We start from the raw sequence: 22,652 nt of genomic DNA, 5'->3' as shown, positions 1-22,652 counted from the left end.
AGGAATCTATGGAGCCCAACAATTACTTCCCAATGGGACCTTGCAAAAAATTAGCCTTTTATCTATATACATAATCAAATAAAATTTTCTCCTACCAAGACTTCTAAATCCTTATCCTTCCCATAATAATACAATGAAAATTTCTAATCTAAGGCTGGTAAATTATAAGAGAAAATATTGAACATGAAAACTATAAAAAATGACAATATAATATCTATATAATATTAATAGCTAAGTCATCTAGTAACATCAACATCCACAAATTATGATGCAAGAGCATCCAACTCAACAATTTCATTGTATTTTAATAGACATAGGGGGTCTTGTGTTTTCAAGGAAGTTGGTTTCCTGAGTATTAAATTAATGTAATTATTAAGGTTTTCAAGTAAGTTTATGAGAGATATTAAGAATAGGAATTAATTAGATATTGTGAGGAATATTGTAAATGTTCCCAAATGTTGGAGAACACGAGAGATTTAGGCTAGTTAATATTCCACAAGGATTGAGAGATTTGGAAATCAATTGTAAATCTTAGATTAGGAATTGGTTTCATGGTTTGTGGAACTAGAGAGGATCCTTAGGGATTAGTTGAGTCAAAAGTAGACTTATAGTTCAAATGATTAAGGATCTGAACCGAAATGGGTTACAGAACCTTTTGTATAAATGTAAGCCTAAAAGGCATTGAGAGAGTTAGTGAGAGAGTGAGAATCAGAGTTCAGAGATTAGATAGGGTTTGACTGTAAGCCTACCGGCAGGAAAGGAAAAAGGCCACCGATTAGAAAATCAGGCCAGAGAGAGAAATTCATTATGTAAATAATTGTTTATAAAGACAGAGAATTCGATTCCTAAGTTGTGTGGTGTGTATTGATTAGCGGAATTATAAATTGTGTGTGAATTAGAGTAATTTTGCATAGTATATGTATGCAAGTGGAATTAAAGCAGAACACAGAGGTGGAGAATGAAAAATAGTGGTCTAATTGTTTGAATCTGATTGAAGGATCAAAGTTGAAGTTCAGATGTGATAGAGCTTAAAAATACGTATAAGTAAGTTCAGGAGAAAGTTGCGCTGAAGAACAACCAAAGACCAGAAACCCTGGAGAAAACCTAAACCACAGAAGAACAGAGAGAGGACAGTGCACAGAGGAGGAGTACAGCAATCAGAAGTGATTGAATAATATCAAAAAGGATAAATGCATAAAGAATCGTATAGGCGAGTCGGATGAATAGACCAAAACACTAAGGAATTGCATAAAGACGAAGAAAGGAAAGGAAGAAGAAATGAAGTAACCGTGCACAAGAACTGTTGGATCAGTCAGATCAATGGACAAGATTGATATAATAGGATCGGTGGAGATCTTATCGTGCAAAATAAAGTCAAGAAGAGAAGGGATCAGATTTATCCACGTGACAGCAGAATAACGCAGCGGTCTACGGAAACGGTAAGTAGTATCTCGCGCAGTGTCAAAATCGTAAACGATATTTTACAAATTCACTCGATTAACCTATGAGGTTGACAGTGACTGGTCAGGTTTGTTGTGGATCAAAAGGTAAGAAAATCCACGAGTATAATTTGATTAACGTGTGATTAAATAACTTCCACTTAAACATTTGATTAAGAGCATTAAACCTTGGTTTAAAAAAATTTTACTAAGCAAAAATATTAAAATTCCTGCGACATAGTATGACATGCAATTTTATTTACATAATGTAGATAGATGTAGTTTAGGCTGCGTCAAATTGTTTTCTGTCCACTTCTATTTTACTCTTAATTAAGTTACACAACTACTTTCTCAAAACTAACCAAAAATACTTTTAAATTAATATCACTCTTAAAAAACGCAAACTAAAATATCAACAATTATTTACCATACCATTTGAAACCATACAACTCACCAATCTCACTAATATTCATAGAAATTCCAATAACCTTTTATGAAAAAATAGACGTCTTTCCCACAATGTAATTATTTTTTTTAATATAAATATATCTTTTCAATAATTACATGATTTAATGTAGACTACTCAAATAGGAATTAAGCATTTTAACAATGGAAGTTACACGAGACATCCTAAATTGTTTTTATATAATATAGGCATCAAACTGAACAGGGTATTTATTATATAAATATAACTTGTTGGTCATAATGTAATGTAAACCAATCATCTATCATCTAATTATTTAAACATGTTTAAACGTTACAGCATAAATCCTTTACTTATTATATAAAATCGACATCAATCTGAACGTCCAAAGTAGACTTACGTAATACTTTCATTTTAAAATCCCCCAGTACAAAATAACAAACCAATCCAATTACGAATATAAATTCACAAAACAGTGAAAACCAATCCAATTACCAATATAAATCATTATCCATATGAATCACCATGGGAAGCACAAGGAAAACCATGTTTATTAAAAACCTTGAAAAGTTTTAATATAAGGTACCTGAGTATCTTGCTCTTTCGTTGTCTGAGCTATGCCAATTTCCTTCGAACGTTTTTTATACTTTTCCAAAATCTCCTCCATGCTTTACATGATACATAAATGTAAAATATTATTACTTTTATATTAAAAATAATCTAGCATATTCTTCAAAACATTTTAAGATAAATAACCAATAACATATTATTAAACTATATTTAAAAATTTTAATATTAATTTATTATATTAAAGATAATAATATAAATCTTAAATATTATTTCAAAATATTATAATTTTATTAAATTTTAAATTTTATAAATAATAAAATATAATATATATTTTTAACCTATCAAATAATAAAATAAAAGTATCTCAATAAATTATTTAAATATTATTAAAAATTTATTTATTTTCTATAGCCTATGAGATAAACATCAATTGATGACACATGATTTTTTGAAGCCCCAATTTTTAGAAGATGATAGATTCGGAATCTTACGATTAACAAACTATATTAAGCATTAGGCCTTGCCAAGGCATGCAATTTCCAAGTAATTTTGAAGATAATTTTGGATATCAACGAAACTAATTTTACAGGATACGAAAAAACTAAAAAACTAATATTTTTATATTCATCTTTTCTAAACCATAAACCATAGCAACCAAGTGGGAGGTCTAATGGTTAAGAAAGAAAAGAACTATTCTCACAGGACAGCAGCAAACTAGAGAGCAATTTTTTTTATTATTATTACTTATAATTCATATTTTATAAACCAGAGCAACTTACGTGGGAAGTGAGGTCTAATGGTTAAGAAAGCGAAGAAACAAAACGTGTAAAAACAAAACATCTGAAGAGTGCAATGTCACCTGTGGGTGGAAAGCTTCAAAGTGAAAGTTAGGAGGACCACGTCAGCTGCGGAGAAGAGGGATTGATTAAAAAAAAGACAGACTTTTGCTTTTACGGCAATTTCTGTTGTTACTTCTCAACTCTGCACCTTAAATGTTACAAACTTTCTTAATAAACTGTATTTCTGGAGAAAACGTGAGAACCACTAGATGCATTATATAACCATAATAACAGGCATCCATTAAACAAACAAAGAGATATAACCATAATGTTAAACAAATAAATATAAAGTACATAAAATAGATAATAATAAACAATGTTTTTATTCTTTCAATCAAACATTAACAATCATTACGATACACTCATATTTAGTCTCCATTAAATTCTTATTTTCAAATAAATGATTAAGAAAACTGTAACATGTTCCACATATTTTTGTATATGATAATAATAATATCGTTCGATAATCTGTACACAGAGAAATCACAAATTAGTATTCTTTCAATGAGGAATGAATCACATATAAATAATATTAATGCTAATTAGATTAGGTTTTAGGTTTCTATTACATATATATAGACACTCATAAACAACATTTAGTCTCCATTAATTATTCATGCAATGGATTTAGCCTCATTTAATTAGACATGCATAAGAGAAGAACACATGAATAGGAAGTTTCAATTAACTAACCATACACAATTAAATAACTTGTGCATACATGGCAAAGAACTTCTCGCAACAACCAAGAATACACTTTGGAGAAATGTTTGCTCCTGTAGCCAGATTGGTTATTGTAAGAGCAGTTCTAGCTATAGCAGCTCACAACAAGTGGAAAGTGTACAAATAGATGTGAAATCAGCCTTCTTGCATGGAATTCTAGAAGAATAAATTTATGTGCAGCAGCCTCTAGGATATGAAGTTGAAGGTAACGAGTGGAAAGTATATCAGATAGATGTGAAATCAACCTTCTTGCATGGAATTCTAGAAGAGGAAATTTATGTGCAGCAGCCTCCATGATATGAAGTTGAAGGTAACGAAGATAAAGTTTCCAGGTTTAAGAAAGCGCTCTATGGACTGAAGCAAGCGCCTAGAGCTTGGTATAGCAGAATCGACAGCTACATGACTAAGAATGGATTTTGCAGAAGCAACATTGAGCTTACCTTGTACACAAAGGTAAATGGGGATGCACAGATTTTGATTGTTTGCTTCTATGTTGATGACATGATTTTTACAGGGGATTTTGAGTTAGATGAATTTAACCCAGCCACGATGAAAGAATTTGAGATGACAGATCTTGGTCTCATGAAATATTTTCTTGGCATAGAAGTTCAGCAATCTGAAAAAAGGAATTTTCATTTGTCAAAATAAATATGCCAATAATTTAATGAAAAGATTCAGGATGGAAAATTGTAAACCTATCCCTACACCAGTTGCAACAGGTACAAAGTTAAGCAAGGATGATGAATGATCAGATGTCAATCCAAATCTATTCAAAAGATTGGTTGGCAGCCTCATGTATATCACAGCTACAAGACTGGGTATCATGCAAGTAGCAAGGTTGATTTCCAGATTTATGGAGACTCCAAAAAACACACATTGGAGTGCAGGAAAAAGAATTGTGAGATACATAGCAGGAACTAGAGATTGTGGCATAATGTACGCATGCACAAAAAAGAATGATTTGATTGGATACACAGATAGTGGTTTTGCGAGCAGTTTGGATGTTAGGAAGAACACTTCTGGTTTTATGTTCCGTCTTGGTTTAGGTGTGATTTCATGGGCATCTAAGAAGCCACCCATTGTGACACTTCAGTCAGCGGAAGCATAATATGTAGCAGCAACATCAGCAACATGTCAAGCAGTCTCGTTAAGAAGAGTATTTGATGGACTCAAGCAGAAACAACAAGCATCAACAACAATATATTGTGACAACAGCTCAACAATTGCACTATCCAAGAATAGTGTGTTTCATCATAAAAGCAAGCATGTTGATACTAGATATCACTTTATTAGAGACCCTATGAGCAATGGAGAAGTTCACTTGAAGCATTATAATTCTAGCGATCAATTGGCTGATATATTTACCAAGTCATTAGCAAAAGATGTGTCTGAGTTTCATAGAAGAAACTTGGGTATTGTAAGCCTAGTTGAGACATAGACCAGCAAGCATGTTTGAGTTGTTATGATTTACTTTTAGTTTAGTGGTCGCAATTAAGGGGGAGTGTTAAAATAAGCTAATTACTCCCGCATGAGTTGGCTAAACTTAGAGAGTCGGTTAACTTAGTGTTGAGTGATTGAGTATTGAAGTGTTGAGTCAAGTCGAGTTAAGTGATAGACGAATTTTAGTGTGTGGTTGCATGTCAATATATTTTAGGCAAATTCGCTAGTCGAAAAGATTAAATACTCTTCACCGGGTTCATTGTAAGGATCAAGTTTTGTGTGATCAATAGAAGTGCCGCAGCTCGTGTGTTTTGGGTGAATTTGTGTTTTAGCTTCTCTGCCTTTCTAACTTATCGAAAATTTTCATGTTTCCAAATTGAAGAGAGTTAGATGACAAACGTTTACCACCCGACCAGAGAGTTCATGTACTGCAAATTGCTTGGGGATGAGTAGTTACATATCTCGTTAATTGGTGGGCGGGGAGCCTCGCGACATGAATCTTTTTTCTTGTTCGGACATCAATATTATCCTTAGAAAATTGGTGGGTGGGAGTCATGGGCACGAACCACATCAAACTTTTTTAATTTATTAAAATTCAACGCAACCCAACACACTCTTTAACACACTATATTCATTGATAAGCATTCAGAGGAAGCATATGATGGCATACTCCCTTGAGAACCGATCTAAGCCGTCAATTAAAAAAATTAATATAAAAAAGTCACCAAACCCTTAATAAAATTTAAAAAGTCAACAAACCCTTTAGCTAATTACTTGAAAAACTAAATTTACTCATCATGAATTCAAAACCTCAACCAAAAAATAAATCTCTTGCTTATTTCTACTTTTTACCAAACTGAATAACAGAATAATAACAAAGAATCTTCCAACGACCAACAAAGTAACAACAAGCATGATTTTTCTAAAATGTGGGGTTATTTCCTTTACTCAAGTGAGTGACCTGTTGCATCATCTATATTCACAAAAAAAACACCAGTTTCATAGGTTATGTATTCTACATTATCATTAAGGGTAAAGTCTTACCAAGTCTTAGAATTTTGGATGAAATAAAGGTCAAGTCTTTCCAGGTCTCAGAATTCTGGATCAAATGAAACTATTGTACCATTCGTATATATAATTTTATTATTGTAATATATGTTTTATTATTGTAATATATGTTGATGTTATAATGTTAGTTGAAAGGTTTTATTCTAAGCTTTGTGCAGATTTTTTTTTTGAGAGGAAAAAAACTAAATAGGATTTTATTAAGAAAGACAAAAAATCAATTACATATTCATGTCATTTGCCAGGTATTCCATTTTGCAAAGAGAAAAACTAACAAGAGTTCAAAATAGCCCCATATACATATTGGTGAATCATTCCGAGAATAATTGAAGACTTCACCACTCAGAAAATGGGTGTGCAAAATCATCCATAAAGTACAGGAAAATAAGAAGCAAACAAGATATCAACATAAGTTCTAAGAACAAAAAACTAGTGTACTAGCTATGGAAGAGCAATAATCCCCTCCTCCCTACCAACCCCATTAGAAATGTATGTATAAAACATGTAACCCTCAACATCGAGTAAACCTTTTTTAGACAGAGAGTCTGCCATCCCATTCGATTCCCAATATATATGTTGTATGTCAAAACTCTAAGAAGTCTGAATGAGGCCAATTGTGCGAACCCGCCAACCCCTGAGCTCTGGGGGATCCAAATTTGTTTTACCTAAAATGCCCTTTATGATAGTCTTTGAGTCCCCATATACTTGGGTTTGTTGGATTTTCCTGTCATTTGCAAACCAAAGGAGACCCCAAGGAGCCACAAACTCAGCTCTGGTATTTGTACCTGAACCCCCGAAGCAATGTAGCTTATAAAGAAAATTATTGTTAATACGTAAACAAGCTCCGCAACCGCATCTACCCCATTGTGTCACCCCATCAAAAAACCTCGCTGGAAATGTAATCTGGGGACACATATATATCTCCCCGACAAGTCTTTGTTATTTTCCTTCTACGGTTCCATGTAATCGAGCCAAGCCTGAATTTTGAAAATTGTTCTATAGACATTATGAGGAATACCCATAAAGATGTAGTGATTCCCGGACTTACAAATCTCCCATAATACAAACAATGGGATGAAATGTTGTATACCTCGCCCTTCCAAACCCCATCTCATACATTGCTTGATGGAAAAAAAAATTCTATCAGAAATTTTGAAGATAGACAGTGTCAACGACCAGACCTTAAGTGCGGCTTTGCAAGTTAGAAATAGATGTACAATGGTTTCAAAATCAGCACCACATGTTGGACGACAATCTGGGCCCTGAAAAACCTATTTTACACAGATTATCCCATGTCAGTATCTTGTTCTTCCACGCCAACTAAATAAACAGACTAATTTTCAAAGGGGCATGTGTTTTCTATATAGCAGAAAACCGCGACTATGTAATATTATCGTGTGTAAGGTGCATAAGGTGTTTGTAATTCTCTACAACCACCAAAGCTCCATTCCGAAGTGCCCCATCCCATGAGAGGGATTCACCCTAGTCATTTTTGGAGAGACCAACACTTTTAAGTGCTTTGACATAATTACTCCAATCTACAACCTTACTCCCAGTCAATCCATGATGTACCAGCATCTTTCGATAAAAATCACATAAGAAAAATTCTCGTCGACCTGTTTTGAACAAGCCAATGTGGTTCATATTCAGGACAAGATGAGGAACCAGATCCAGGCCAAGAATTTTAAGTGCTTTGACATAGTTACTCCAATCTACAACCTTATTCCCAGTCAATCCAAGATGTACCAACATCCTTCAGTAAAAATCACACAAGAAAAATTCTCATCGACACGTTTCGAACCAGCCAGTGTGGTTCATCTTCAAGACAAGATGAGGAACCAGATCCAGGCAATGTAATAAATAGATGTGGAGGGCTCCTAACTAGCCGTTAGGGTCAACAACTACTTTGACTAAGGGAAGAAATTAGAAAAGGTTTTGACCAAAAAGGGAGAATCTAATTTAAGAAATAAAAAATTATTTTTGATATTATAAAGTTACAATAAGTTGATTAATAAAAACTTATTAAAGCCCTTTATAACCCCATTAATGAATTATATAAAATATTAATATTAAGGTTTGGTCCTATTCAAATTCCCAAAAATTAACTAGATCAAATTAACTAATTAAAACTATTTTAATATTATAAACTAAGAAGTTATAATAAGTGGATTAATAAAATAATTAATTAAAACCTATTATAGAATTATATAAAATATTAATACGAATAGTTTGGTCGTATTGAAATCCACAAATATTAACAAAATATTTCTGGAGGGACATCGGGGGATTAACAAATAAAATTTAAAAATATATAAAAATTTAAAAGAATTGTTAATGGGAATAAAATTAGAAAAGGATTTGACCAAAAAAGTAAAGGAATCTAAATAAATAATTTAAAAATAATTTTGGATAAAGTAATATTATAAAACAAGAAGATATAATATGTTGAATTAATAATTAAATTTGTATTAAAAAATTTACCCCTTTATAACCCTATTAATGAATGTTATTCATAAAAATATTAATATTAATGGTTAAATCCTATTATATCATCAAATATAAAATTAATCTTAGAGTCATAAATTAATTAATAGGTGGATTAACACATAATAAAATTATAATAAATATAAAAAGAAATAATAAAAATTTTTGGGGAGAAAAAAAATAAACTAAAATAAATAAATTTTTTAGGAAGGAAGTGCATGAATTCAACATCTGTTGATACTCCAACCATCATCTCTATTTAAATTAATAGGACCCTTTTCAATTTCTAAAGGCCTCCCTAATTTACGATGATGAAAATGGCCAATCCTTGCAATGACCCTAGCGTCCTCAATGCATATATTATGATTGGTTTTTTCTACATGCTCTGCCAAAGCAGAGGAGCGAGACCTACCATGCTTGATGTCAGCAGCATGTTCACAAATCCTTTGGTCTATTGATCGACCAGTCTCACCAATATAAAGAGTTCCACGGGAACAAGGAATGATGTAAACACCCTTCCCATCCTTGGGGCTAACCGAGTCCTTAACAGAACGAAGAGAACTCCGAATAGTGTTAACGGGTCTAAAAGAAGAATGAATCCTATGCTTCTTCAACATCCTGGCGATTTTATCTGTGGTCCCTTGAATAAAAGGAAGATGAACACCAGAAGACCAATCTTTGGGGTCGATCTTACTCTTAGGGCCTTTTTCAACATTTAGTTTTATAAATGCTGAAAAGAGACCTATTAATTTAAATAGAGATGATGATTGGAGTATCTACAGATGTTGGATTTTCTGCGCTTTCTTCCTAAAAATTTGATTTATTTATTTGTTTGTTTTATTTTTATTTTTTGTGCCCCAAACAATTTTATTATTTCTTTTTATATTATTATAATTTTATTATGTGTTAATCCACCTATTAATTAATTTATGACTCTCTAAGATTAATTTTATATTTGATGATATAATAGGATTTAACCATTAATATTAATATTTTTATGAATAACATTCATTAATAGGGTTATAGAGGGGTAAATTTGTTTAATACAAATTAATTAATAATTCAACATATTATATCTTCTTGTTTTATAATATTACTTTTATCTAAATAATTTTTAAATTCTTTATTTAGATTCCTTTACTTCTTTGGTCAAATCTTTTTCTAATTTTGTTTCCATTAACCATTCTTTTATATTTTTATTTGTTAATCCCTTATGTCCTTCTAAAAATATTTTGTTAAATTTATGGATTTGAATAAGACCAAACTATTAGTATTAATATTTTATATAATTCTATAATAGGTTTTAATTAATTATTTTATTAATCCATTTATTATAACTTCTTAGTTTATAATATTAAAATAAGTTTAAACTAGTTAATTTGATCTAGTTAATATAACTTCTTAGTTTATAATATTAAAATAATTTTAAACTAGTTAATTTGATCTAGTTAATTTTTGGGAATTTGAATAGGACCCAATCTTAATATTAATATTTTATATAATTTATTAATGGGGTTATAAAGGGCTTTAATAAATTTTTATTAATCATCTATTGTAATTTATTAATTTATAATATTAAAAATAATTTTTAATTTCTTAAATTATATTCTCTTTTTTGGTCAAAACCACAGAAATCACACTGGCTGGTTTTTGTTGGAATTTAATTCCAACTGCAACATAAACAGCTGGACAGAAATCTCATTTGTTGTAGATATTCCAGACTGTTGGATGCCTCAAAGTCGTGCTTGATATTTTCCACATTAATGTGCATTAAATTTTCAGCATTAAATTCCCCTGCAACAGCCGACTTCATTTCTTCAAAAGGCATCACCGCTTGCTGCATTCAATACGCAGATAAGCTTTAAAAAATATTTTTATTATCTTATTGTTTAAAGTCAAATATGTTTTAACATATAAATGTAATGAACAACAGTTCTTTCAAAAGTTAGAAGAATGATAGATAGTTTTTTTTGTAACGCATAGCAGTGTTGAAACTGTAATTTTCAGATAGTGAAAAATCGATTTGTGAAACTGAAGCGTTCCTGCTGTAATCCCTCTGTCAAGAGGAAGATGCTCTTCAGCATAATCTTTTGTGAAAATCCCTCTATGTGAGGGAGACGAATTTGTATCAGTTGGTTTACTGTTTATAAATAGAAGTTTTATTTGCGCGTCGCTGTTACACCGTAACCAAAAAATAGTCTTGACATCAAAACAATGTGTTGCTGATACACGAGTTTCAGCATTGCTGAAACACCGATCCTGATACACGGCAAACAACAACTGAGGACGCTGCATTGCTGAAACACCGTATTCCGCAAACGATTTTTATTTCCGCTGTGTTAAAACAGAGTATTGTTCTGTTTTTCAGTTTTGTTTAGAATTATCAGAAATTCCAACATGGTATCAGAGCTGGTCTAGGCACTCAATGGGTCAAAAAACAGAGTTTGTTTTTTCACTGTAGGAGTTGTAAGAAGCTTATTGAGCAGATTTTCTCCAGCAGAGAAAGTTTTTGCTTGTTTTTAATAATACAGTCAGTATCTCTTCTTTACTTATACAGGTTAAGATGGGAGACGCTGGAACTGGTTTGACAAATTGCCAACTGCCACAGTTTAATGGGAAAAATCACAGTTATTGGTCCATAACAATGAAAGCATTGTTTGCTTCTCAAGGAATATGGGAGCTGGTTGAAACTGGCTATGCTGAACCTGCAGATGCAACAGCGTTGGCTGCTTTGACAGTAGCAGAAAGAGACCAGTTGAAGAGCGACAGGAAGAAGGATGCCGAAGCCCTCTTTTTTATCTTCTAATCAGTACATGAAAGTGTTTTTCCACGGATTGCAGCAGCAACAAAATCCAAGGAGGCATGGGATATTCTCAAAACTACCTATCAAGGCATGGAGAAGGTGAAGACTGCAAAGTTGCAGATGTTGAGGAGAGACTTTGAAACACTCAGCATGAAGGAATCTAATACAATAGATTCATTCTTCACTCAGGTTATTGGGTTGATAACCCAGATAAGATCTCATGGTGAGATTCTTGAAGAAAGAAGGATTGTAGAGAAGATCTTGAGAATTTTACCCTCAAGGTTTGAATCTATTGTGGTAGCAATAGAAGAAACAAAGGATTTCTCACAGTTCACAGTAGATGAACTGAGTGTTTCTCTTTTATCTCATGAACACAGAATGAGTAGAGAACAGATTCCTCTTTTGAGCAAGCATTCAAGACTCAGATGTCTTTTGGCCAAGGAAAAGGTCGAGGTAGAGCAAATAACAGAGGTCGTGGAAAAAGCCAAAACAAAGGCAGAAATAATCCTGCAAGCACAAGCGGAAGGAGCTGCAATCAGAACCAAGATGAAGGTTCAAGCAAACAGCAAGCTCATGGACAAAGGTATGACAAATCCCAAGTCCAATGTCATTATTGTAAGAAATATGGGCACTACGCCAATGAATGTAGGAAAAAACAAAATGACATGAATAGTAGGCAGAATGCTAATTTTGCAAATGAAGAAGATAAGAATCCAAAGATTGTGTTGTTAGCATGTAACATTGCACAAGACAAACAAGAAGATTTTTGGTTCTTAGACTCAGGTTGTAGTAATCACATGACTGGAAATATTGAAATGTTTGCCAATCTGGATGAAAATGTGAAATCTGAGGTAACAACAGGAACTAATAGTAAGATATCTGTCAAGGGTAAGGGCAGAGTCAGTATCCGAGCAAGAAATGGAGAACAGATGATTGTGCCAGAGGTATACTATGTACCTGGTCTGAAATGTAATCTTTTGAGCATTGGACAGCTCATTAACAAAGGTTACAATGTGTTCTTCAAAGATGATATGTGTACAATCAGAGACATACCTCCAAGTAAGAATATCATTACACAGGTGCAAATGACCAGCAATAGAATGTTTCCTCTCAAACTCAGGGCAGATTTGAAGGAAGGAAGAACTATTGCAGCTGTTACACAAGAAGTCTTTCAGGAACAAGTGAAATATGAGAATTGGTTGTGGAACTTGAGATTTGGACATCTCAATTTCGGCGGCTTGAATCTGTTGCACAGAAAGGGAATGGTAAAGGGATTGCCATTGATCGAGAAACCGGACAGCCTTTTTGAAGGCTGCATCTTGGGCAAGCAACACAAATAAATCTTTCCAGCAGAAAAGAGTATAAGGGCAAAAGCACCCTTGGAAATTGTTCACTCTGATGTGTGTGGACCGATGCAAATACCATCATTTGCCGGAAATAAATATGTTTTAACTTTCATTGATGATTACACCAGAAAGACATGGGTGTATATGCTGAAACAGAAGAGTGAAGTGTTTGAAAAATTCCGCCACTTCAAAACTCTTGTTGAGAAGCAGTGTGGGCATTATATCAAAGTGCTCAGAACAGATAGAGGAGGAGAGTACATCTCCAAAGACTTTCTGTGTTTTTGCAGAGAGAATGGCATACAAAAGCAGTTCACCACGAGGTATACACCTCAGCAAAACGGTGTTGCCGAAAGGAAGAATAGGACCATTCTTGACATGGTCAGAAGTATGCTGAAGGCAAAACACTTGCCGCATGAGTATTGGGCAGAAGTTGTCATTTGCGCAGTTTACATCTTGAATAGATGCCCAACTAAAGCTGTCATGAACAAAATACCAGAAGAAGCATGGAGTGGTCAAAAGCAAACTGTCACTCACATGAGAGTATTCGGTTGTGTAGCATATGCACATGTACTGGATCAGCTAAGGCAGAAGCTTGACAGTAAGGGGGAGAAGTGTGTCTTTATTGGCTATTGTGATGAGTCAAAAGCATACAAACTCTATAATCCATCCACCAAGAAATTAATAGTAAGCAGAGATGTGCAGTTCATTGAAGATGAAGCTTGGGATGGAAGTTTAGAGAAGACAGTGAATGTGAAGACAATTGTGTCTCACGAAGAAGAAGAGGAAGGGACAGCAGCAAATAATCCTTCCTTGGTGGCTCCTCCTCCACCACAGCAAGTACAACAAACCACACCACAAGCTGGAATTGGAACAACCTTGAGAAGTCAAGGAATTGCTTCTCCAAGCACACCACAGGGACCAGAAATACCCTCAAGTTCGGATGGAACTCCAAGCACACCAAGAAGACTAAGATTCAGAGATCTGAATGAGATTTATGAACAAAGAGAGGTAAGTAACAATACAAGTCCGAATTCATTATTCACTTTGTATTGTCATGTTGATGACCCAGTTCATTTTGAAGATGATGTAAATGAAGATAAATGGATTGAAGCAATGAATGAAAAAATTGGTGCAAATGAGAAGAGCAAAACATGGGAGTTAGTGGACCTCCCTGAAGACAAAGATGCCATTGGAGTTAAGTGGGTCTATAAGACCAAAAGCAATGCTGAAGGAAAGATTAACAGGCACAAAGCAAGACTTGTTGTGAAAGGCTACAAGCAGCAACGGGGCAAAGACTATGATGAAACCTTTGCACCAGTAGCTAGGATGGAAACAGTCAAAACAGTGTTGTCTATTGCAGCACAACACAAATGGAAGATTTATCAGATGGATGTTAAATCTGCATTCCTGAATGGAGTGTTAAAAAAAGAGGTTTATGTTGAACAACCTCCAGGCTATGAAGTTGAAGGCCGAGAGCATAAAGTCTGCAAATTGAAGAAGGCTCTTTATGGGCTGAAGCAAGCTCCAAGAGCATGGTACAGCAGAATAGATGCTTATCTAATTGAGAATGGGTTTCATAAGTGTGATGGTGAACCCACACTCTACATAAAGGAGAATGACGGTAAGATGTTTATTGTTGTTTTATATGTAGATGATTTGATTTTTACTAGCAATGATGCTTCTCTCACTGCTGATTTTAAAGCAGTCATGAAAAGTGAATTTGAAATGACTGACTTGGGCTTCTTAATATATTTTCTTGGAATTGAAGTAGACCAAAGTGAAAATGGTGTTTTCATTTCTCAAGTTAAATATGTAGAAGCAGTGTTGAAGAGATTTAACATTCAGAACAACAAGGCAGCTGTGACTCCAACTGTAATGGGGTTGAAATTGACCAAAGAAGACAACAGTAAGGATTTTGATCCAAAACTGTACAAAAGCATAGTTGGCAGCCTTATGTACTTGACTGCAACTAGGCCGGACATTATGCACGCTGTGAGTTTAATCTCCAGATTTATGGAAAAACCGAAAGAGACTCATTGGCAGGCAGCCAAGAGGATTCTAAGATATGTAAATGGATCGAAGAGGTTTGGTATTTTATACTCCTCTTCTGAAAGTTTCATGTTGACAGGTTACACTGACAGTGATTGGGCTGAAAGTGTTGATGATAGGAAAAGCACATCGGGGTATGTGTTTCATATGGGTTCGTGAGCCATCTCATGGGCTTCCAAGAAGCAACCAGTTGTGTCTTTGTCAACAGCAGAGGCAGAGTATGTGGCAGCAACAGCAGCAGCATGCCAAGTAGTGTGGCTGAAAAGAGTTCTCAGAGATTTGTGTCATGAACAAGAAAATGGCACAACCATTTATTGTGACAATAGCTCAGCAATAGCATTGTCTAAAAACTCTGTTTTTCATAAAAAGACAAAGCACATAGACACCAAATTTCACTTCATACGTGAATTGGTTAACAATAGTGAGATTGTTTTGCAGCACTGCAGAACAGAGGATCAGTTCGCTGACATCTCGACAAAACCATTGGGAAAGAAAAGTTTTGATCATTTCAGGAAATCCCTGGGTATGCAGAAAAACCCAGCAGTTGAAATTAAGGGGGAGTGTTGGAATTTAATTCCAACTGCAACATAAACAGCTGGACAGAAATTTGATTTGCTGTAGATATTCCAGACTGTTGGATGCCTCAAAGTCGTGCTTGATATTTTCCACATTAATGTGCATTAAATTTTCAGCATTAAATTCCCCTGCAACAGCCGACTTCATTTCTTCAAAAGGCATCACCGCTTGCTGCATTCAATACGCAGATAAGCTTTAGAAGATATTTTTATTATCTTATTGTTTAAAGTCAAATATGTTTTAACATATAAATGTAATGAACAACAGTTCTTTCAAAAGTTAGAAGAATGATAGAGAGTTTTTTTTGTAACGCACAGCAGTGCTGAAACTGTAATTTTCAGATAGTGAAAAATCGGTTTGTGGAACTGAAGCGTTCCTACTGTAATCCCTCTGTCAAGAGGAAGATGCTCTTCAGCATAATCTTTTGTAAAAATCCCTCTATGTGAGAAAGACGAATTTGTATCAGTTGGTTTACTGTTTATAAATAGAAGTTTTATTTGCGCGTTGTTACACCGTAACCAGAAAATAGTCTTGACGTCAAAACAGAGTGTTGCTGATACACAAGTTTCAACATTGCTGAAACACTGACGCTGATACACTGCAAACAGCAACTAACGAAACTGCGTTGCTAAAACACCGTATTCCGCAAACGATTTTTATTTCCGCTGTGTTAAAACAGAGTATTGTTCTGTTTTTCAGTTTTGTTTAGAATTATCAGAAATTCCAACAGTTTTTTCTTATGTGATTTTTACCAAAAAATACTGATACAATTATTATGGGTCACAGAAATCTTAATTCAAAAGATCCAAGGTATCGCCGCTTTCAATGTCAGGAGGACTCCATTTCAGCAGTTGATTGCCTGATCGAAATAAATAATGTCTCTTTGTTGAAGTGCCTAAATCATTTCATTAGAGATAGAAATTAGACCCCAGAATGTCAGCAATTCTGTTATGCCCAATAATCAACATGTTTCCTTTCCCAAAAGTCCATTTCACCTGACGCAGGAACCATAACTTGATCTTTTGAAAACTCGTCCAAATGTACGATCTCGTCTGGATACCAATCTCTTCCAATCAATCCAGTGTATTTAGGCCTTAGCTTATGATATTTTGCAGAGATGATCTGCCCCCACCGAAAAGTGCCCTCGAGAGAGACTTCATTAACAGGGACTAGCCAAATCAAAACTTGGGAATTCAGTATCCAACCATCTAATTCCTCGGGCTTACAGATAGAACTCCAGGTAGTAAGATGATATTTGCATTCCTGTCCTACGCCAGGCAGTAAGATGATATTTGCATTCCTGTCCTAGACCACAAGAAATATGCCAGACGCGAACGAATTTATGGGCTTTTGTGCACAGGGATCACAATTGGTGCATCCAATAAATCGTCGGTTGTTTAAGGACTGATTGAATCAGGGTAAATCTCCCACCCAATGAGAGACAGGATTTGTCCAAATCTTAAGCTTCTTATCAAATCTTTGAAGAAGCCATGCCCAGTCCTCCAAATGATAGCATGTCGGCTTCAGTCTAAAACCCAAGTAGGAGAAGTCATCACGTAGGTGTTCCTTACCCACCCCAAATAACTCCACACTGTAGTTGATATCAGATTAATTTCCATATGAGAAGATAAGAAAAGATTTATGACCATTTGTAATGAGACCTGAAGCCTCACCAAAATGATGAAATATATAGTGAAAAGCCTCCCACTATGCCCGAACGATCATCCCAAAGGTAAGGATATGGTCAACAAAGAAAAGATGTGATATACTAAACTGTGGCGCCATTTGAAATCCCTGGAACGATCCCAAGACCTTTGTCGAGTTAAACTTCCTGCTAAAGTCATCCACGATAAGTATGAAAAGTTGTGGGGATAAAGAACATCCTTGCTGGAGACCTCTGTCTGCTCGAAGCCATTTGAAACCCCTGGAACGATCCCAAGACCTTTGTCGAGTTAAACTTCCTGCTGAAGTCATCCACGATAAGTATGAAAAGTTGAGGGGATAAAGAACATCCTTGCTGGAGACCTCTGTCTGCTGGAAAAAAAATCAGTGGGAAAACCATTTACCAGGACAGCGAGCCAAACATTCGTGACACATGCCAGGATCCATTCCACATTCTGGATCTCAAGCCAAACTTCAGCAAAATGATTCTGAGAAAATTACAGTCCACACAATCATATTCTCTCTGCAAATCTATCTACATCACCGCCGCTTCCATCTTTTTGGTTTGGATGGAGTGGATGCACTGCTGAGCGACGACGATGGCATCACGAATAGATCTATTATTTAGAAACCCAAATTGCTCCATGGAAATATTAACAGATTATGAGTGTTTTATCCGTTCAGCAATCACCTTCAAAATTAGCTTGTATATAATATTGCATAAAGAGATCGGTCTAAAGTCTGAGAAAGTGTCCGAAGAGGTGACCGCAATGAAGCTAGATTTAATAGAACCGAAAATAAACCTCCTGATCTGGGGTTCCTCAACCATATTTAGCAATTCCTCTCGCATAAGCGCAAAAAAATGCAGAAAGAGTTCCACAGTCCAGCCATCAGGTCCCGAGCATTTATCCCTGACAAAAGATTTCAAGGCAGATAGAATTTCCTACGAGAATACCGGTCTAGAGAGGGTCTCATTTGCGTCCTGATCAAACCTCATCGGGTATTCCTCAACACCCCATAGTTGATTCTCCGATGGTTGGCGAATCAGTGAAAAAATTTAGTATTGCGATCTCCTGAACCAATCCAAATTGCTCGGCGTTTTAGTATCCTTGTGTGCCCCTGTATCAATAGGATGTGCTTCCGCCTCTCTTCCAAGAGCTTCAATCTATCTAAAGTGTGTGGGAAGGGTGGCCTCGCTGAGAGACTCTTACCAATTCTTTGAATTGCATAAACCAGAGCTTTCAATTCTATATATAGTCGAGCCTTCTCTTTAGGACACTCAATTTCTGAGAAATATTGTCCATGGCCAAGCGTCCTGACTGCGTCCCAGAGGAATTTCAAAACTTCCGAAACCAATTTATCGAAGTCTTCACCTTCCAACTAGGTCCTGTTGAATTTGAAAGAGACACCCTTCCGCACTGATTCCTCGTGCCATTTCAGAATAATACGACAGTGATCCGAGATATATATTTTCTCAACCCTCGATCTCAGATTTCCCAGGACTTCGAACAGGTTCTGATGTATCATAAAACGATCAAGTCTCTTCCCAATGAATTCACCACCGGTTCTCCCATTATGCCACGTAGGCTCAAGAGGATCAGGGCAAATGTATACCAAGTGGTTATCCCTAAACAGAGTGTTGAGGCGATCAGATAGCGGGTCGCCATGACCCATCGACCCCCAATACTTATTCCTGGATAAAATCGCATTATAATCACCTGCAATAATCAATTATCCAATTTCAAGTAGATCCGAGGATTCCACCCGATCCCAAAAACGTTTATCTGCATATGGGGCATAATATATGGATCTTTTCGCTGGAACCCCTAATGTGTCCAGAGAGTAAGATGACCACAAAAAACTTATAAGCTTTAAAATTTGCCCAATAACGGTCCCAAAGAGCCACGGAACCCCCGGACAAACCACAGGAATCGATAGCAGTCATACACTAGTGAGGACAAATCAGTGTAAAATATGCCAAAGATCTCACCGAATCTACCATAGTTTCCTGAATGAGGACAATTGAAGGCTGGACAGAAAGGATGAGGTGGCGCAATGATAGCCTTTTAGCGGCATCCCCCAAGCCGCGCGTATTAAAGGACAAAATGGACATCATGACCCAGTCTCAGAGGGCTTATTTGCTGTAAGGGCCCCAGAAGAGGAGATTTCAAGGAGAAGAACATCAAACAGGCCAGTGGAATCATGAAATAGGTGCTTTCTGGACGTTTCCCCCTTCAAGTTCCAACTACCCTTACCCTCCGGACGAAGGGTGGTGATGTTCATAGCAGACTCAGGGCTGATGACAGGAGAAACGATACAAAATTTCCGTGTGTGTACAATAAGGGCAGAAAGGTCCATTACTGGATTACCAAAAGGTCCAGATTATTCACTATCGTTTAAGAAAAATATATGTTCATTAATTTCAATGAAGTGTGATTTAATGGAGTTTAATAAAGTATTGATTATATATTCATTAATCTCAATGAAGTGTGATTTACCGGTGTTTAATAAAATATTGAAGGCATCTCAATTTTGTGACGAAAGCCATTTTTTTTTATAACGATTTGAGTTGTTCTAAAATAATTTAAATTAGTCTTAAATGGGCACACTTTTAGGAGACAAAACTTCCGGTAATAAAATGAAACTATCGCTTCAATATTTTTTATTAAGTATAATAAAAAAATTGGCATCTACTATCCTTAAAAAAGGACAAGTTATACATCTATGATCGTTGGACAGACGAACTGCACGTCATTGTCAAAGGACAGAGGCAACTGTATTTGTCTATCCAGACGGCGAGAGGTGAACATAGGTCATGTAATCTGTAAAATCATTCGAGAGGGGGATCGATAACCTGTCTTAACGATCAATTACCACCATTAATCTTCGTGTGTCAGATAGAGTATTAGTATTAAGTGTCCCAATCACTGAACTGTATAGAACAATAAGTACTCGAAGTGTCATTCATCTCACCATCCACTAACAGCAGACGCTGACCTGTGTAAAAGAAATTACAACGCCTCTTTTCTTCCTCATTGTATGAGAATTTATCTCCTTATAAAAGTAGTAGGAATTGTCTGATAGAGTATTAGTATTAGGTGACCCAATCACCGAAGTGCTTCGAACAATATGCAATCGAAATGGAGATCATCTCATTATCCACTAACAGCCGAGCCTGACCAATGTAAACGAAATTACAACTCGTTTCTTCCTCGTTGTATGAGCATTTATCTTTTTATAATAGTAGAAATATTGGTAAATAATATATAAACTTTATAGCAATTTATTCATATATTAAATATAATATATATAGATAGATAGATAGATAGAGAGAGGGGGTTAAAATTTGCAGAGATGTCCTTTATTACGGTTTCGGGCTCGTTATTAGGAATTAGAGATTTGCGAAGAATAGATCAATTGTTGAGATTTCTAGGAGTATGTTGAAAGTTAAAGCTCTTCCAAACACTTCTGTGGTAAAGCTATAATTACATCTTTTTCTCTTTTTTTATGTGGATGTCTAATAAGAAGTGTGCAAAATATGATTCCATATTAGGGATGGACTAGAAGAAAATTTAGTGTTGTTCATTTCAAAGTTATTGATTGTATTGCTTATGTTCATGTTTATTTTCAAAAAAGATTAAAAAAAAAAAAAAAAAACTAGATGATAAAAGTGTGAAATGGATTTTTATTGGCTATTGTGAGGCAACAAAGGGATGCTTGTATGAAAAATAAAAAATTACTTGTATGTCATGATGTGTTATTTGATGAAATAGAGGAAGGACATTGGAATCAAGGAATACAACAAGAAAACCCAATAGTTATTTAACAAGAAGATGAATCTTTTGTTTCTACAAATCCAACCAGTACCCTGAATACTTTTCCCACTACATCCACACCATCATCTTCTTCAAATTCAAGTACTATTACAAGATGAATTCCTCTTTTCATAAAGGTAAAATCTTTAAATGAAATTTAGAGATATACTATTTTTCCTTTAATGTCTCAGATGGTTCAAAGAAATGGATGAAGAAATTGTGGCAATAGAGAGGAATGAAACTAGGGAGCTTCTAGATCCTCCTATCGAAAAGGAAGTCATTGGAGTCAAATGGGTGTGAAAAAAAAGAAGTTAGAATTGTGATCTATTGCAATTAGATTTAGAAGGAGGTGGTTACTATGTTCCAAACTCCAAGTTATAGTTATGGGAATGGGATCTAAAAAAAAATCTTTCTTCAACTTCCTCAAAAATTAAAATGGACAATATCGTTGCATCCATCTCATTGAGATGATTCCAACGATATAATTTTTTTCTCAATCTGGTTCAAGGATCATAATTTATGAACTTTTAAGCATAGGCCATTTCAAACCTTACCACATCATCTGACCTCCACCTAGTAGCCACACAATAGCCCATGTGGCAAGTTATGTGCTTGCATTGCCATCGTGGATAGGTCCACGTGGCAAGTGATCCAAGCCTAAGGTAGTCGAAGGTCATGATTATTACTGTAACACATTGTTTAGAGACAATGTTCGACCCTATATGGATGCAACATTGATAAAGGGTGGGACTAACCTGACCCTCGACCTCGCTAACCATCTTGATCTTGACTCGGTCCATGGCTTGCTTCCTCCCCTTCTTATTATCAACATGGATGTAGGAAAAACATTGATATAATAATTTTGAAAACCTTTGCTTATATAAATGCCATAATATATTATTGGCAAAATAATGGGATGTAAAAAGTATCGGAGAAGCTATATGATGCAGGGTTTAAGTGGATAACAAATATTGACTTCTCTAAAGTGGTCATCGGGAATATGCTTCGAAAGCACCTTCGTGCCCATCCCAGCATGCTCTAGAGAGTTATGGATATGACTAACATGCAGGTTTTTAACTTACCCTTTTTAAATTCTTTATTTTGTAGCTATGATCTTTTTATGACTTCTAGTGGTTTTGTATGGCATTGGTGTGAATCGAACTCGAGGTGCAGCGATGGGGCCCTATACGGAATTTAAATTGAACTCTGTTATGCTTGCCAATGATGTCAGCCCTTTTCGTAGTGTCTACTTTTGGAAGAGTGGGATTATTAAGTTACTTTGGCACCACTAAACAACTTTTTCCCAGTAAATGTGATGGGGAAGATAATCACCAAGATCTCAGTATTTAGAACTGTGTTTACAAAAGTCGAAATAAATTACTATCTCTCTAGCCAAATAGAGCGATGCCAAAATAAC

General features: G+C 35.2%; 1 protein-coding gene across 1 annotated transcript in view; it reads right to left on the bottom strand.

The window, feature by feature from the left end:
• The window catches only part of LOC149212056 (MADS-box protein SOC1-like), a 322,613-nt gene that overhangs the window by 213,448 nt on the left and 86,513 nt on the right, over window positions 1-22,652 (bottom strand). The window contains exon 2 of the mRNA XM_089391670.1: window positions 2,450-2,531. Within this exon, the coding sequence (XP_089247796.1) occupies window positions 2,450-2,531 (82 nt within the window). The remainder of the gene's footprint in view (window positions 1-2,449; window positions 2,532-22,652) is intronic.

This window comes from Pinus tabuliformis, chromosome 1_1, assembly GCF_031772625.1.
Source record: "Pinus tabuliformis cultivar Carrire ecotype Pingquan chromosome 1_1, CPIR1, whole genome shotgun sequence".
Classification (NCBI taxonomy): Eukaryota; Viridiplantae; Streptophyta; class Pinopsida; order Pinales; family Pinaceae; genus Pinus; species Pinus tabuliformis.
The sequence above is the reverse complement of the archived record's forward strand: the minus strand, read 5'-3'. Positions and strand labels throughout refer to the sequence as shown.